The sequence below is a fragment of the Notolabrus celidotus genome, chromosome 5, assembly GCF_009762535.1.
Source record: "Notolabrus celidotus isolate fNotCel1 chromosome 5, fNotCel1.pri, whole genome shotgun sequence".
Lineage (NCBI taxonomy): Eukaryota > Metazoa > Chordata > Actinopteri > Labriformes > Labridae > Notolabrus > Notolabrus celidotus.
Window position 1 is genome coordinate 17,365,301 of NC_048276.1, and position 17,095 is coordinate 17,382,395.

The 17,095-nt window shown below is 40.0% G+C and overlaps 2 protein-coding genes across 2 annotated transcripts; one reads left to right on the forward strand and one right to left on the reverse strand.

Moving 5' to 3' along the window:
• Window positions 1–5,220: 5,220 nt before the first annotated feature.
• Window positions 5,221–7,677, forward strand: tmem88a (transmembrane protein 88 a). Its single transcript, XM_034683810.1, is given in 5 exon segments — window positions 5,221–5,256; window positions 5,258–5,333; window positions 5,336–5,377; window positions 5,380–5,528; window positions 7,147–7,677. Coding segments are annotated over 5 exon segments (591 nt in total). The 3' UTR covers window positions 7,435–7,677.
• Window positions 7,678–8,215: 538 nt separating this feature from the next.
• Window positions 8,216–15,730, reverse strand: pcolcea (procollagen C-endopeptidase enhancer a). The gene is given in 12 exon segments (XM_034683809.1): window positions 8,216–9,458; window positions 9,555–9,725; window positions 9,805–9,882; window positions 10,276–10,610; window positions 10,709–10,845; window positions 10,979–11,050; window positions 11,052–11,104; window positions 12,636–12,728; window positions 12,731–12,808; window positions 12,811–12,892; window positions 12,982–13,090; window positions 15,450–15,730. Coding segments are annotated over 12 exon segments (1,428 nt in total). The 5' UTR covers window positions 15,539–15,730; the 3' UTR covers window positions 8,216–9,327.
• Window positions 15,731–17,095: the final 1,365 nt, after the last annotated feature.

The following is a 17,095-nucleotide window of genomic DNA, read 5'->3' on the forward strand; positions in this document are numbered from 1 at the left end:
TCAGAATCTTCACACTTACTTACCTGTATTGTGCACATGCTTTGTGTAGTAACAGCTATTCACCACAAATGGAATGAGCGCTTAGTTTCATCATGTCCTCCACAGTTGACTGGACTGAGTTATTGCAGTCTCATATTACAATTTTTTGTAATCATAAATATCTGTCAACAGCAGCTGCAGGTACATGTCTCCTCTGTGAGTCAGAACAAGCTGACACCATGCACCTCTTTAGCAGTACACTGACATGTTGCAGCTGCTCTTCAGTTACAGCATACAGCCACTAGGTGGCTCTACTGGGCTTTTTTGTCTCTGACATTCTTCAGGGTTGAGGCCGAGGGAGGAGAGAGCTAGCTCATTCATTTCCCCCCCCCTCCTGGTCCAAGATAACATCTCGTCGAGCAGCAGGCTGTTGCTTCTCGTTTTAGTTTAGAAGTATTTAAATCCGAAAGTAGCAAGTCATCTGATTAACATATCACAGATATTTTATATCTATCTTTTTAGGCTATGGTGTTGCCCAGGTGATTTGACAAAAGAGGGATAAAGATACAGAGCCTTTAGTTTAAATTCTGCTTAAGATACACATCAGGATGTAAACATAAATTACCTAGCACTAGACGGAAAATATACAACATTAAAACAGTGTTTAAACAATACTGAGGGTGCATATAGTCAGATTGTGTCATTGTAGTTATTCTACACACACTAGAGATTTGTCTTTGTGCCTGCTGTTTTAGCCTTTTGTTCCTTACTTAACTTCCAGGGTGAGAGGACATGAGGTTTCTAATAGTGCAGATGTGGGGACATCTCCTCCAAACGTGGTCACAGCAGCGGATATCCTGGTTCCAAGGACAGGAAAGCCGCTCTTCCTTTACCACCCCCCTCTGACATTGACATACACTTATAAACAGCCCACTGTGGCATTGTTAATGACTAAATCACCCATTGCAACACATTTAGCATTAATTCCTTGTACTCTTTGATCATATTCCCTTGTACCAACTCACCCCCCTGGGAGTGTTTATATCTACTCCTAAGATAAAACAAATAAACAACAATGCCCAGAGTGGCATGAAAAATGAGACTTCATATCCAAATGCTCATTTTACCCTTTGAACTGAGCCCCTTAGGTCTCTTATCAGTCCCATGATAGCCAGTTTCTCCACCAAATTAGTCAGCGTGCCCCCCCATCCTCATTTCCTCATGTTTTCTGAAAGCGGAGCTCTGTTTTTCATCAGCAGGTCAGGGGCCAAACCTCAGTCACTCCTGCTTCTGAGATCAAGCTTAAACAACTAAGCAACTCTGGCTCACCTTTTACCTTTTTATTTCACACGTCTGGTTGTTTTCGAGAGGAAGCCAGCAGGCAGAGTTTTCACATTTCACAGTCACAAAGAGCTTCAAAGTAGATTTTAAAAAAAAACTAACTCAAATGCATGATCTCCCCCTTTTTTGAACCTTCTCTTTAAGTATACTTTTACGAGAACCCTGGGTCGAGGACCTTAGATGTCAGAGTGCAAGAGGTCAACAACATATTCTCAAGCTTAGCCAGGGTGAGCTCCAAAGAGAGCACCATCATTTTAAAATGTGTTCTTAAAAAAATAAGTCAGTGGATAGAGAATTAAACATGTCTTATGTGTAACCATCTGTTGAAGACCTTTAGCAGCAGCATTCAGAACGAAATAAAAGGTAGAAGGCACATTTATTTTGTGAAATAAAGACTTAGCCCTGAGAAACAGTCCACTTCTGGTGGTATTAAGGAATGCATTCAACCATTTCCATTTTAATGCAAATTCTCAAAGTTTGCTATGTATTTGGGGTGACAGAAAACATAGATAGTGCTGTCTCATTGAATGTATCCACATGGCAGCCATTTTGACATCATAGGAATCTCAAATGCTGGTAAAATGTTGCACTATTTCAAGTTCTATAAATGAAGATACGTAACTATTGTTATAATTTTTTCTACTAGCTGATTAACTAACAGCTAGGAAGATAACTGACAGTTATATTCTTGGGACGCATCAGGACAAACAACATTTGAAAACCTACATGCTACAGTTAGACAACAGCTAAAGTTAGCACTTAGCAAATTACTAGCTAACACAGCTTTAAGCTTGAAAGTTCCTGAGTGCTAACAATAACATTTAAAGTTTTAATATGAAACAATAGAAAAGGCAGACATTATTCTGTTAAAAGACAAATGGATAACTCTAGGGCTAGCATCAGGCTACTGGAAATGTAGCATTAAAACACTTCATTGCTATTGTTGCAGTTACCTTGGAATTTGAGTATGTTCTCTTCTGTCGTATTCAACATAGGTAGAGGGCACAATAGCAACCACTTTCTAGCTAAGGGTTAAATGTGCCAGTAAGTAGCAGAGTAACGACATTAGCTAATGCCTTAGATTGAGCTAATAAACTATAAACTTTGTTGTTTTTTAATCAAAATATTACTGTATGTTCCTTTGACATATTATTTGTCTTTATTTGTTGATCATCTGTCAAGAATTGGAGCTATTTTTAATACTGACAACCAGTGGCAGAGCCAGACAGTTTTGACTTGGGTGGCCAAACTGGGGCACTGACTGTTGAAGGGTTGGCCATGCGTGGAAAACATTAGGGGCTTACCCCAAGAGGGTTACCTCCAATAATCACATCTACTTGAACTTCTTTTATAAAATAATTTGAAAAGTATTACATTTTTGCAGATTTCTAATGTTAGCATTAAAAATATAACTCGACAGAGTGTCAAAATTTAAATGTGCTGAACTGAACTCTTTAAGGACTCAAAATGAAGACGATTGTCTAAAGTCAATAGCTGATTTCAACATAAGTAATGCCTCTGACATGGCAAATAGCCAATCATGTTTAAGAATTTCAGGGTGGCCTATCAGTTTTCAGAGATGGCCATGGCCACCCCTGGTCACCCCTTGGCTCCGCTACTGATGACACCCTGAAACAAAGCTGTCTTTCAATGTAACACTATAGGGGCTCCCACCTTTACTTCAGAGGTGAACTGACTGCATGCAAATATGAAACATTGTTCACAGTACAGCATGGTATTGGGGTTACTGCAGTACAGCCTACATGTCATGTCAGCAAACTGTCAGTTATCAAGCTACAAAATCATTAATAGTAGTTTTTGAAGCATGAATGTGAAAATAAAATAAGCTCATTTGTCTTTGATTTTGAAATCCTTCTTATCAGTATAAGTCAGAGAAGAAGAGAAAGTCCTCAGTGATGGTGTAAAGTGCTGTGGCTTGGACAGCATACCCTCACTCCTCTATAATCTCTCCAAATAAACACAAGTCCTCCCTCCCCCCTGGTTCTAGGGGTTATCACACAAACCCCCCACTGCTCCCCTCACCCTGCCCAGACACCAGCAGCCGCTTGTAACACAGCCCATACGCATCACAGGCAACACAGGATACACACTCACACACACATCCACACACTCATAGCTGCTTACGCACTCAATCATATCTCAAACTGGAGTCGGAGTAAGGAAACAGAATGTCAGGGAAGGAAGCGCTGAAGCCAGTAGGAAAGCACAATTCGCCTCAAGTCTGTAGGGTTCCTTTCTGACCGGCTCTGTGAAGGGTGTGTGAGAGGAATTTGGATTTAAAACAGGAGAGAAATTTAGGATTTTTTTAGGCCAGACTTCAAAAGAGAAGATTTAAGTTTTAAGAAAAGTGGTAGAAACTCAACCTTCTATTGGATACCACCCTCTGGATCTGAATTTTTCTTTCTTTTTTTTTTTTTTTAAAGAGGAGATACATCAGGAGGAAATTCTTGAAATTCTCTTTGTCTCTGACCACTCACCACTTCCCAGGTCTCTCATCAGAATCACATCATCTGCTGCCACCATCCAACAACAGGACACACGAACACAGTGAACACAGTAAGTACAACCAATCATATGAGCACTTATTTTTTAATGGAACTCCTTTAAGAGAAATCTTCATCCTGAACTTAACAAAAGGAACAAAGTACATTTCCCTAGTAACAATTCTGAAGCTGTCTCTTCTGATATGTAATTCCTGAGTTTTTTTTATTTAGTAAGTTGATTAAACAAAGGCTGTGTACATGACGTCACTGAAAGGCAAGTGTTTGAGCTGCTCTGTGATTGAACTGAAGACAGATTGTGCTGACATACACTCATAACAAAAAACCCTGCTATAAAAAAAATATTCAGGATGTTTTTTGGAGGGGCAAAATATTTTTAGAGAAGAAAAGCAGAGACTTATGATTATTATTGCTCTTTATGAAATCTGAATAAAGGTCATATAACAAGATAGTCCAACTCCAGACAGGTATCATTTATGACACAGAGACTTCTAGTATTTAATAATTAATTTGTCCTATGTCATGATACTGAAAAACACTCATCATGTCTGAATACAGTAAATTGTCTACAGTGTTTATGAATCAGCACAAATAAGTGAGCTGATGATGGGAGAGGGTTTATTTCAACTGTAGTTAACTGTGATGTTATAAAAACTATGTTATGAAACAACACAATTAGTAGTTTTGTAAAAGACAACCTGTTCTCACAATTTGTTCACTTTGTACTCGGTATAATGACATTAGCTGCTAGTACACCACAGCACAGGGAAATGGCGGGATGCTATCTTTTCATCACTTTAACTTTGTCACATGAAAATGTTTTTCATAGCTCAAGATGTGTTTTTTTTAATTCAAGGTCATAACATTTTCTTGACACTCAGATTAGAGCTTAGTGTGATTTTTCTCTGGTTTTCCAGCTGCTCTGCACTCATTGTTCTAGCTTGTGGTTATCCTGGACTTTGGAGGTGGGGTCAGTGGAGCCCATTTCCTCGCACTTAGAGCTGTGCAGTTATCTGTGTTGACTTTCCACACCTTTCACCACTTTATTTAAGGAACCCAATGCTGATGGATTAACATTCTTTAGCTCTCTGTGTTTTTAATGGAAAGACTGTAGAAACCAGGGCGCACTGACAAGAGAAGATTTTATTTTAACAGAAAATAAACTATTTCATAGAAATCCTGTTTCTACATCAATATACAGGGAGAATAGTTGGCACACTTTTGTAGACAAAGTTTCAGTTGAACTAATGTAAACTTCTCGCCCTTACAGCAGGGTTAAGTGACTCTAACTACGGACTATCATTTATTTGGCAGATTCATTTCTCGGATTAAGTTCCTGAAAACAACTTTCTTTTCTGTAGCAGAAACCACAAAGAAGATGAGTTTGTCACGAAATGGGACTCTGGAGAAGACGGTGTCTGACCATGCCCCACTCTGAGCGGGGCACCCCCTCCAGAGCGGGGTCAGGGGTCGTGGTACCGCCTCCGTACTCCCTGGGGGCAGTGAAGCCCCTGAAACCCCTCTAGAGTTACGGGGCTCCTGGACTGCTGGGCATGCTCGGTGTTGGTCACAGCACAGAATATGATAATAGCTTTGATAAACGCAGGGCTGGCCAGCATCGTGTTTGGCACCATCCTCACACCTGCACTTACAATGATCATATTTGGCTTCCTTTGCCACTCCACGGTAAGAACTAGAATTGTTTTGATGCATTTTATTACCCATCATTGCAGAATCCAGTATCTGGTATGTGCATATACATCAATGTACAAATCTGACATCATGATTTAGCCCCCTTAGTCTCCCTTAAGGCCTCTCAATATCTTACTTAGCTCTTTTGATGTAATTTAGTGCCCTTAAAACTTATTTAGCGCCCTGAAATTTTAGTTGAGTCCCCTTAAATTTAATTCAGCCTTCTCAAATGTGATTTGGCTCCCTCACAGTCAATTTCATCCCCTTAAAAACTTTTGTAGCCAACTAAAATGCCAACTCTAAATCTTATTTTACCCCCAAAATATAACTAAGCTGTTAACCTCTTTGGAACCCCTATAACCTAGCCCCTACAATGCAAAAAAAGACATTCAGAATCAATTTTAGTCCCCCAAATTTGGTTGAGCTCCCTTAATTTGATACAGCCTAATTAAAATCAAATATCATCCCCTTAAAAGGTGATATAGAGTGCAAGTTTCCCACTACAACTCTAAACCTGATTTAAATTTGGCCCCTGAAATGTAATTTAACCCCCTCAAACCCTTCTTACCACTCTAAATTTTAATAAGTCCCCTCAGAATGTAACTTGGGCCCCTTAAGTGTCATTTAATCTCTTCAAAAATAATCTAACCCCTCAAATCATAACTTAACTAATCTTTTGACATTAAGTTGAATCCCCCCCAAAATGTGATAAAAGCTTTATTTAGCCCTCTCTAATTCTAAATTTGCCCCTTAAAATGCAACTCATCTCCCTCAAAATCAGATTTAGCCCTTGAAATAAAATTAAGTCCTCTCAAAACCTTATTTATCCTACTCAAATGTGACATAGCCCCCTCTTATAGAACAGTTATCTATACAGAAAAAATATATATTATCAAAAAGTTCAATGCTAGCAGGAATAAAAATTGCTTGAGCAAAATGTTAAAATATTTTGTTTTTCAAATAAAAATATCAGACTAACATCAGAGGAGCTGTAGAGTGTTGGACAAGGTCAAGGAATTAAAAACAAAGAGGAAAAATTGTAAAGAAGCATTTCTAATAAGAGTCTCCTTTGAGAATCTTTGACCATTTGAGTGGAAAACATGCGAGAGAAAACAGATTGCAAAGGTCACACTGGTGCCTCTTCCTGATTCTAAACTACACACAGGTGATGTCATAAAAACGGATGGTACCTTGAGTTAAAATACAATCATCTTTTGTTCTCACAGGAAATGATGTAGACTGTCAGTCAAACTCAGACCTGTGAAGGCCACATCAGTTAACCACACACAGAGAGAGTAAGACAAATGTTATTTCAGATAGCTGATACTGTTTTTAAAGATCTTACTGGATCTTTCAGGAGCTTAATTTAAATTTTCTGCAGCTGTTACTACGCTGCTTGGGTTCCTTTCTGCAATGCATTGTGGGAGAAGAGTTAACCCTACTGTAACCATTTAGAACATTTAATCTCATTTTCCACAAAGAAAAGACTTTTATTCAAAACCTTCCACTGAATAAGTAAGATATGTGGCCCTGTGCTGCAGATTGGGACATGAATTATGACATACTGTGGTACTACGTTGTTGTTCATTCATTCTCTCTTCTTGCCCTCCAGGTGCAGCCTCATGGAACCTCTCTGTACTGCTCAGATCTGCTGGATGACGGGGGCTGTGTGGCTCTGCTGGTGGTGGGCTTCCTGTTGCTGACCCCCCTGCTGGTCCTGGCTCTGGCTGCTTACTGTCGCCTGGCCCGTCACCTCCAGCTAGGCATGTGTTTCATCCCCTACAGTCGCGCTGTGTACAAGAACCTTCCCGCCTCACGGCACAGGGGGGGTGCAACAGGAGGGTGCTGCGGCCAGCAGGGAGCTGCAGAGAGGGAGGGGAAGGGAAGCGTATGGGTATAGGAGAGAAGGATTGTAATCGGTGTATGCATCCATGTCAAATGTCGAGGGTTGGACTGTTTAGCTCTTTTTTTTTTTTTAAAGTAGTTGCAATTATATGTCTTCCCATACAGCTATTGTAAAAACAGACTCATATTTCCTCAATTATAGTGATTGTGTTGAAGTCAATAATGCTTTCTGTAAACAATTTAAATGTAATGAATGTATTTTCTACCTTTTTACAATAAAACATCATGTATCTTTAAAGCTTTGTGTTTTACATCTGCAGAATGAAGAACGCATGCTGCTTGCTTTGATGTCAGTCTTTAATTTTGCAACATCTTAATTTCTGTTGAACATGGCAGTACATGCACCATCTAGTTAACAAGACATCATCTCCTAATGTGAAGATTTCTGATTTGCTGTGTTGCAGAGTGAGGTCAGTTAGCAGAAATATCTCTGGTAATGTTAATATGTTAATTCTGACTTTTATACATATAGAAAATAATTGATATGTATTTGATCCAGCTTTATTTATTTCACTTCCTTAAAACGTTTTATGATAAAAAAAATGTTACACTGCATTAACTTTATTAATTCATTATTGCTTCAAGTCACACCAAGTGATTTTGGTATCAAATCAAAGGAGATTTAAAAAAATGTTTTTTAAGTGATTGTACATTGTATGAGGTCCTTGTCAATAATAAGTGTATTTCCAACTGGGAATACCAGGCCCTGGTATTAAGGAACCATTTGGGGTACCAGCATGGAGGCTAGACTATCAACTGCTGCAGAATGGGCCAGCTTTGACATGTACTTTTTTTAATATAGTTTAGTTCATTTTAAGATAGACCAACCCAAACACCACTATTGCTGTAAGGCTAAGCTATAAAAAAAAAATTCCCCACTTTCACTGCAGAGGTACATTTTCATATTGCTGAGTCTCCACCATTTCTATTGCCGACTATTGATACAACTTGATATTAAAATATAGAAAAAAGCATATTTGGTAGCAATAGTACATTTATAAGAACAATCTCTAAATATAACAATAAGCCATTATTTTCTGCAACATGAAGGCACAGATTACTCAGAAACATAAAAATCAAACAAAAGACAAACTCAGAGACAAATAGGTTGTAAAGCCTGATGATTCTGAACAGCCTTGAAAAGTCATCCCTATAAAACCCAAACAATAAACTATGAACCTTTTTAAAAGGCACATTGTCTGCTTTAGCAATAAGCATAACCAACAGTATATGCTTATTTTACAATGGTGTTTTTTTTACATATGGAAGAACATGCCAATGTAAAACAGATGGAGACATCTCTGTACATTTTCTTTACCTGCTTACCTGTTTGAACAATGACTAGAGCTGGTCTTATTTACGTCCGTCTACAGATATATGCCAAAGAACAAGCAGCTTTGGCAGACAGGCCTGCAGATTTGTGTTGATCTAGTTCTAGTGAGACTGTTTCAGATCAGCAGGTTTTTGACATTTTCTCAACCAGTTACTTTTTCACTCCAGACTAAATCAGATTCAGTAAACTCTGGGATGAATATTCTGAGACATGATATCTTGGCGGTACCAAAATGACCAGTAATAAACTAAACAAGATTACAACTTTTTAAGACTGTATCAGTCACTTCACTTGACTACCATTACACTTCATATCCACTAGGTGGAGTCAGAGGCGTAGCTGCAGAGAGAGAGAGAGTGATACATGAATATGCAGTCAAACCATTTGAAAGAGATATAAAACCTTTATTCATATATAAATTACAAACGTAAGGTTTGGCATGTGTTCCCTTTAAACTGGTGGATAATATTGTGCTTCAATAGTTCTGTATTTCACATTGTACTGTTTCTGTGTTTGATATTTCATCTGAACCTCCTGGTGTGGACAGATGTGAGGTTAGCAGGGTTGGTTGTTGATGTTCATTAAGAGTTTGTCATGTGGGGCTTTGTATGGGGCTGTGAATGCACCAGGAGCCAGAGTACCACGTCCATCTGCATCCACCTGACCCATGATAATGTAGTTCCCACCTGTTGGAAACAAAACAGATGACAGTATTGTATATTAAGTAAGTGGAGATGATGATGAATACTCTTTGGTGTACGTCAATGTGTTTGAATTCTTACCTCTGCGGATCAGTGGGCACTTCTTGCACTGTGACACCAGCTTCACAGACATGGTTTCTCCGACTTGTGTGATTGTCATACGTCCTGCCTTGTAGGCCTTTATGAGGGAGATGTTAATAACAAGAGTGCCTCTGGGCCCTGGGGCCAGGGAGCTCACCTTCCCGGTAATCACTGGAAAAAAGAATGGGGTTAGTCAGAACAAAGCATTTGATTGGTTTCCTGTTAAAACTTCAAACAGTCGGAAGCTTACCAAATTCACTGGCGCAGAAACTGGTCTTGATGGTTCCGTCTCTCTTGCAGGTTTTGGCACACAGAGGATTTTGAGGAACTAAAGAATGCATAAAAAAGTGTTTCACACAAACAAATACATCCTCTGCATCCAAGTACAAGTACATGCTCAATGATTCCCACTGCCACAGACATTATTATAAGTCGTATTGTACACTCAGCGATGAAGTTTTTATTGCTAATATTATTTTTCTACTGCTGCTTCCATAGAGTCTGTATTATCTGAGGTAATCTTTGTTGCTATTTGCACCTCTGTCTTTCCATCTATCCAAATTTCTTGGCTTATCTGGTCGAGTCTGATGTCTGTTCACCTGGGTCTAGTTCTGTTCGAGGTCTCTGCCTATTTAAATTTGCTTTTGCCATGCCACAGCGCCAAATACCTGCTTATGGCGGAAATTTAACGGAAGCAATGTGTATAGGTATCTTCACCCACCTGGCCTCTTTCCATTGGGCCTTGTCACAGGTACCCTCCTGTCCTGGCCTGTGGTGCCCTGGCTTGTTGTGCCCTGGCCACGGCCTCTGGTCGGCTTCACTGGTCTAGGTTTCTCTGTGGGGGCGGGTTGTCGTGGAGTGGTGATGGTGCGCTCAGGTACAACAGGTTTTACTGCAGGAATGTGAGGGATTGATCTTGTACCAGGGGCTGCGTCGACTGTTGGTATCTGTGAACCTCGTGGGACGCTGGTGTAGTATGCAAGGAAGCCATCAGATGTCACGCTGAGGTCAGACACAAACTGGACTAGGAGCACGTTGCCACTGGTGACAATGGGGCTGGGCAGGAGACAGAAGGATGAAGAGGACAGATGAGATTTAAATTAAAAAAAGTTTAAATGACACACAAATAGCTGAAAACATTATCCATCACTTACTGTGGGGCCTGATCACCACAGTATCTTCCAATGAGGCGTGAATCATCCTTCTCTCCTCCATTAAAGAACGCCACATAGTCAAATCGACAATAAGTGTCCGCCTCCAGGACAAACTTGTCAAACTTCACCTGGATCACCTAGTACCCAACAGATACAGAAATATGACTTAAAATTATTATCCGTTGTCTGAGTTTATTTCATACCTGTTGGGTATGTAAGAGGTTTGTAAAAGGAAAGGTTTGCAAGTTAGGGGTGAATTTTTCCTCTGACCATATCAGGCTCCACGGTGATAAGCCAGGAGCAGCTGGTTCCTGCTGGGTATTTCTTGTCAGGCCAATTTGGGGGTCTTGATCTCTCCCTGGGACTTTGTTATCTTCCCACCGCAGAACTGTTGGTCTGAAACAAACCACACTCCATAGGTACAATGAAGGAAGATCACAGTAGACTATACTTTCAAGAAGTTTATAAAGTACGGACTTTGTTATGGATTTCTAGGATACATTTTGTCTTCCTGATGACATTATGATTGTTACAGTTGGGATTGGGTCCACTGCTGATGTTACATCATTAGTTGCACAATCAAGAGCTGTTTTTTTTCATCTGCTTATTAACTTAGCAAACATAAAAAAAAAACTGAGAGGGGAAAAAAACTAGGCAAGCTCATGGGTGTTGCATAAACCCTGGGCCACAGGCGTATGCAGCCCAAGGGGCCTCCCCATCCTCTTATTGTATCACTTTTAAAATAACCTCAGTGTCATCTATTTTCTCATTCTTGGGCGTCTAAATAAAAACATTGGAGAAATACTCGAAAGCGTGGAGTGAGAGAGGTGGAACAAAAGTCCCAAACTGGACTAGAACTATATAAAAAAGTCCCTCTTTTCATACAGGAGGGACTTCAAACTTCACTTTCTTGATGAGTGACGGTCTTTAGTTCTGCTGCCAAAGTATCCAGCACAGTTTCAGGTTTGATGCAACCCTTTAGTGTTGATCTTACTGCAAGAGGGGACTTCGTGTGGCTCTGGTGTGTTTTAGATACACAGAGACTTTGTTAAACTGTGAATTTCACAACCGATAATAACATACACATGAGGCCGAAAAAATGCTGTAAAAAATTTAAATTTCAGGCTTGAAGGCTCTCCACATGTTCAGGCTCTGGAAATTTGTCCCACTACTAAACACAAGCTGTGTGATCTGGAAAAGAAGAACGTCACATTTTCCTTTGAATTGTAAACATTACAGTTACTGAAGAGCATCTGTAGTTTCTATTTGAGTAAATGCTATATAGAACATAAGGTTTCTTAAGACGTTATTTAAAGTATTGCTTTGTCAATGTTTATTAAATCAGCTATTAATCATTAATCAGTTACAAGCTATAAATACGGAAAATATTTAGTCTCCATTTGCTCTCCTATTTGATATACTAGAGTTATATCTTGTTGGTAAACTATTACTGAAAGTTCATTTATATTTAACAATGTTCAGGTTGTTATTAATAACACAGATTGATAACAACATATTGAACAAAACTACAGCTTTGAAATATAAATCAACCAGTAAAGATCTATATTTACAGTGTGATGCTAACTTCAAACATTTTCCCTTTTTTGTTTGAAGTCTTCAAGTTTGCCAATTTTATTTCAAAGGCTGTGGCAAAAGGACAATTTTAAAGTATTAACTATTCTAAAGCTCCTGTGAGGAGTTTTTAGATAGTAAACAGGCATAGACCTCTGTAGATCTCAGCTACAAACTTAAATGTTTAATCATAGGTGTGCTACTTCTTATTTTTCGGTGTAAGAAGACCAAATTGAAGTTTGATGTGTTACATTGGGGTCTGGTTTCTATATTATGTAGTATGTTGTAGCCCACGTAGGCTGAATTGTGAGGAAAAACAAAAATTCCATCACCACATAAAACAGTGACCACATACCATCTACGTATGGTTTGGCTCCACTGAAGTAGGCCACAAAGCCTCTGGCCTGCGTCTCTCCGTCAGTCCCCATCTCCAGCATCATCGTGTTTGTGTGGAAATAAGAGCGCCAGGCCGGAAAGTTCCACAAAAGCGACCTAGTTTTTGCACCAGGTTGGATTGGCCATTGTAACATCCAGATAGTCATAGCGGCACTGTGAGTCAGCCTCCAGGTCAAAGATGCGGAAGGAGAGCATGACCACGTTCCCCTCTGGGACCTAGAAACAGAGAGGTGGATATGAGTCAAACACTGACAGACTAAGAGATGAAGGAGTCATATTTAGACATTCAGGGGGGAGTGACTCACTGTGATACGCCAGCTACATTTACTGTTAGGTTTGTAGAAGTTTGGGAAGCCCTCACTGCCAACAAAGCCTGAGTCTGCGACTAGGTCCCCTCCACAGAGAAACACTGGCCTGTCAGGAAGGAGACAGTAACACAATTGGGGTAAAATTAGACAGTACTACTGGCACTGTAAGTCTATGGGACAATAAAACTTCATTTATAAGAGTCTGCCAAACCTCACACCCACGGATAAAAATTTTTTATTTGTCTTTTCATAGAAGTCTGTCTGTGTACTGTACTGCTGTGATTCACAGAGGAATAATGTTATTTCAAACACAATGTGCTGGGAGTAACGAAGGATTTTCATTTAATCCGCAAGCTATATGACTACAGGATGTTGCTACATTTATTGTTGCAATTGTTTTCCTAATTCAAGTCTGTAATGTGCTAACCACAGATTAAAAAAGAGTCAAACCACCATCAAGTTATTTGTAGTTACATACACTTTCGCTCTGACAACATTAAGGATTAAGATGATTTATTATCACAGGCCCTTGTATAGCTACTCATTGTCACATGGCAGTCATGAAATAATACAGCCTTGAAATGAATATAAGGCCAGATGAGAAGTCAAGTGCTGATGGCCTCCTTATTGTGTGGAGCCCAGTAAATACTTAGCTCTCAAGTATTAATAAGAATACAAACTAATGTCTAATTACACACTCGATGAAAAAAAAATGACAATATGATAAAAGTTGTGAAAATCCCAAGATGGAATTTCATATTTCTATTAGAGTTTTAAAGGATTTAATTTCATAGCTAGCTAGATGTATTTTAGTCTTGCATTCTTAAAGCTAGCATAAACTGTTTAATTCAGCACTACATTGGCAAGCTTCTGTTTGTAAAGATGTCTCAAAAATAATGACAACCAGCTCTGAAAAGAACAAGAAAAAAATCGAAAACATGAGTAACTCAGACACTAGCTAACTCCTGGCTGTTCATATTCAGGCTAAGTAATCTTAGCTGACAACATGCCCTAGCTACTAAGCCAGGAATGTATTTAGCATCTGTTAATGTAGTGCGGTAAAAACTAAGGAGGTTTAGTCACTGTCTCTGTTTACTGGGACTGCAGCCTCTGTTTGGTTTATTCAGCATATCTTTGGATGGCGTTGCTCTTGCTAACAAGATCAAATTAGTTGTTGACTTTTTGAGCTTGCTTAAGAGGCAGTGTGGGGGTGGGAGTTACAACATCTTTGTAATAGCAAGGGTAATAAAAATTGTCAGGAAATGAAAGGAAAATATTTCAGTGCTAAAGTGTTGCCAACTTCAACATCAGCATAGAAAGCTGAACCATGAACACTCATATTTTAGCACTAAGGGAAACTGTATTAAGTGTTTGATGATCTTACCTGGTTACTGAGTTTGAAATGACGTTCAATAATGTAATCCTAATCCATCAACACTTTAAGCAGTTGTTCTGTTGCAGATATACACACAATATATTGCACACGTGGGTATTTGTACAAACTATGTTTTACATCAAACAAATAACTAACAGAATCACTGAAAACACCCTATGAACATGAATTTATGTTACAAGTGACAGCTAAAAATTCAGTCTGGATGACTTCCATGGTTTAATAGGAGAGGGAGCTGCTATTTAGTAGTCATAAAAACACAGGCGCATTACCAAAAATATCTCTAGCCCAATATTTCAGATATAGCTGACAAACACTTTTTGCGGCTGACAGGATAATCCAGCCTAAGAGTTACTATGTCACCTCATGTAATAAACTCTGCTGCCTTTCCAGATGTCCACAGAGCTCACTTAATGTAAAAGCTCATTTGATGGAAGACACAATTTCTTATTGGAGGCAAGCACAGACACATTAAGACTTATTTGCATGCTGTACTTGGAGCCAAGAAGAAAATGAATGCTATTAAAATATTATTATAAAATCTGCTTTGGGGATTTGTCTGTTTTGTTTGGCTCAACAGTGGAAATTATGCTGTTAAAGTTATTTGAGACATTTCACAGAAAGAAGAACATTTATCTGTCATCTCCCTATTCTGGAGAAACAAACATGTACTCTTTGCAGTGGAAACACAAACACGTTCCTCACTAACTGCAGACCCAGACAGCAGATCCCCAGCAAAGTCACAGGCCTGCTGATTAGAGCCAAGATGTCCACAGCCAGAGCCAAGTTGCTCTGATTCGACCCCACAGCAGAACTCAAAGCACTAACATCTGGTGAGCCACTGTAGTCTCAGCATGCTTCACATCGTGAGCCAAAACCAACAGGACACCTCTGTGCCCAATCACACAGTGAAGTGGAAGGAATGTACTTACAGAGACAGGAAAAAACGTCACAAAGTGGGCTTAAAGTTACAGACTCTTGTAAACTCAATTAGCTGTCTTGTTTTAAACTTTAAAGTATTGCCATCTCACATGAATACGTAGTAGGAACTGGGCATTTTGAACACACTCACCTGGTGAAGTTGCTCTGCTGAGCCTTTGTCCTTCCTAAACTTAGACATAGGACCAAGGAGAGACCCCAGAGGCTGCCCACATGCATCATGATGAAGCGTGCACAAAAGTAGAGCAAATTGTTGCAGAAAAGAGGGATGGTAACAGGAGGCAAGAGGTGATAGATAGAGAGGGAGAAAGAGGAGGAGGAGGAGGAGGAGGAGGAGGCCGCTTGGTCAGGATGGGCGGAGAGAAAGAATAAGTGAGGGAGAAATAACAACGGGGAGAGAGTTTGAGAATGGATGAGGAGTCAGACAGAGATGCTGAAAGGACAACAGCGGCTACAAGAGTCATGAGGGGGGATGACGTTAGTAAGGAGGGGGGGCGGAGGGAGGGGAAGGCTTTAATTAGAGCCAGATGTTTCTGCAAAATAAGCTGGTTTTAGTACAACAGAGGGGTATCTAGGAATAACGGGAAGAGAGGAGTATCAAAGCATCTGAAGCTGTGCAGACATACAGCAAGTGAATCTGTTTCACAAAGAGTTTTCTGGATCTACACGTGTAGGGAAGTTCACCTTAAAGAAACTGGACATTAGGTTTGGGTGGGCTCCCTTACAGTCCATTCTAAGTGTCTGCTGATCATGTTTGGTGCCAGGTGAGCCACAGCGCTGAGGCTCTGTGGGCTCTCTGACTCGACTGGTAGGGCCATAAATCTTACATTCCTCAACAACTTGTGAGACCTTCAATTTACAAAAACAGAACACAATCTTCTCATTATAAAACCATCAGCTATACCCATCAGGGTTAAACAAAATACAAGATTAAAAGGTAGCTCAAATAGGATCTAGAAAAAGAAACATCATAAAACTAATGACCTCCTCCTCTTAGCGTACTTCCCCAAGCCCCAGGGTCTCCTTTGGCTCCGTAACATCTGAGCTAGAGAGCCTCTTTTGCCCCCACAATCCACCAAGGCAGGAATAATACCGTAGAGGAGGGGGAGTATTGTGTCCCTGTTAGGCTTCACCAATGATCCAACCCTCTGGACTACAGTACTGAGGCCTGTGGAGGGGATGCTGTTACATTAGTAAAGCTTTAAAATGAGTCACTTTTACAGGCTGAAACACCTTGATCACAGTCTAGAGTCTGCAAGCAAGATGGCTAGCTCATAAAAACAAAAGGGAGAGTTACATGTGCCATATGACTTTAGCAGATTTTTCACATTGAGGCCGAAGTAATGGTCCTCTTTCAAGTTTTTTGTACCAGCTTGAAATAGTTTTGTGGAGGACTTTGACAGTTTTGGGGCTCCAGCAAAGCAGGAGTAATAAGAATCCCCTGGTCCTGCTGTGCTGTGTTTGTGTTAACCCAGAGTCCTGATAAAATGCAGCAGAAGCAGGAATGCGATTACGTGCCGAGGCTGCTGGGGGGCAGACAGCGCCTGAGTGTACAGAGCTCTGCAGCCTCTGCGATTATGTGTGGGAGTAATGGTGACCTATGCACTTAGCAGGAATCCTAGATGAGGGTTAAAGTTTCTTCAACAACTGCAGACGAATCATCCAAACTGGATGTACATTCCTTTTGAGAAAGTCAAAGGGAAGAACAGTGGGGGAGTAGAAGACAGATTGGGGGTTGGAGAAATTTGGCAAAAATGGAAAGCAAAGTTAAAATGATCT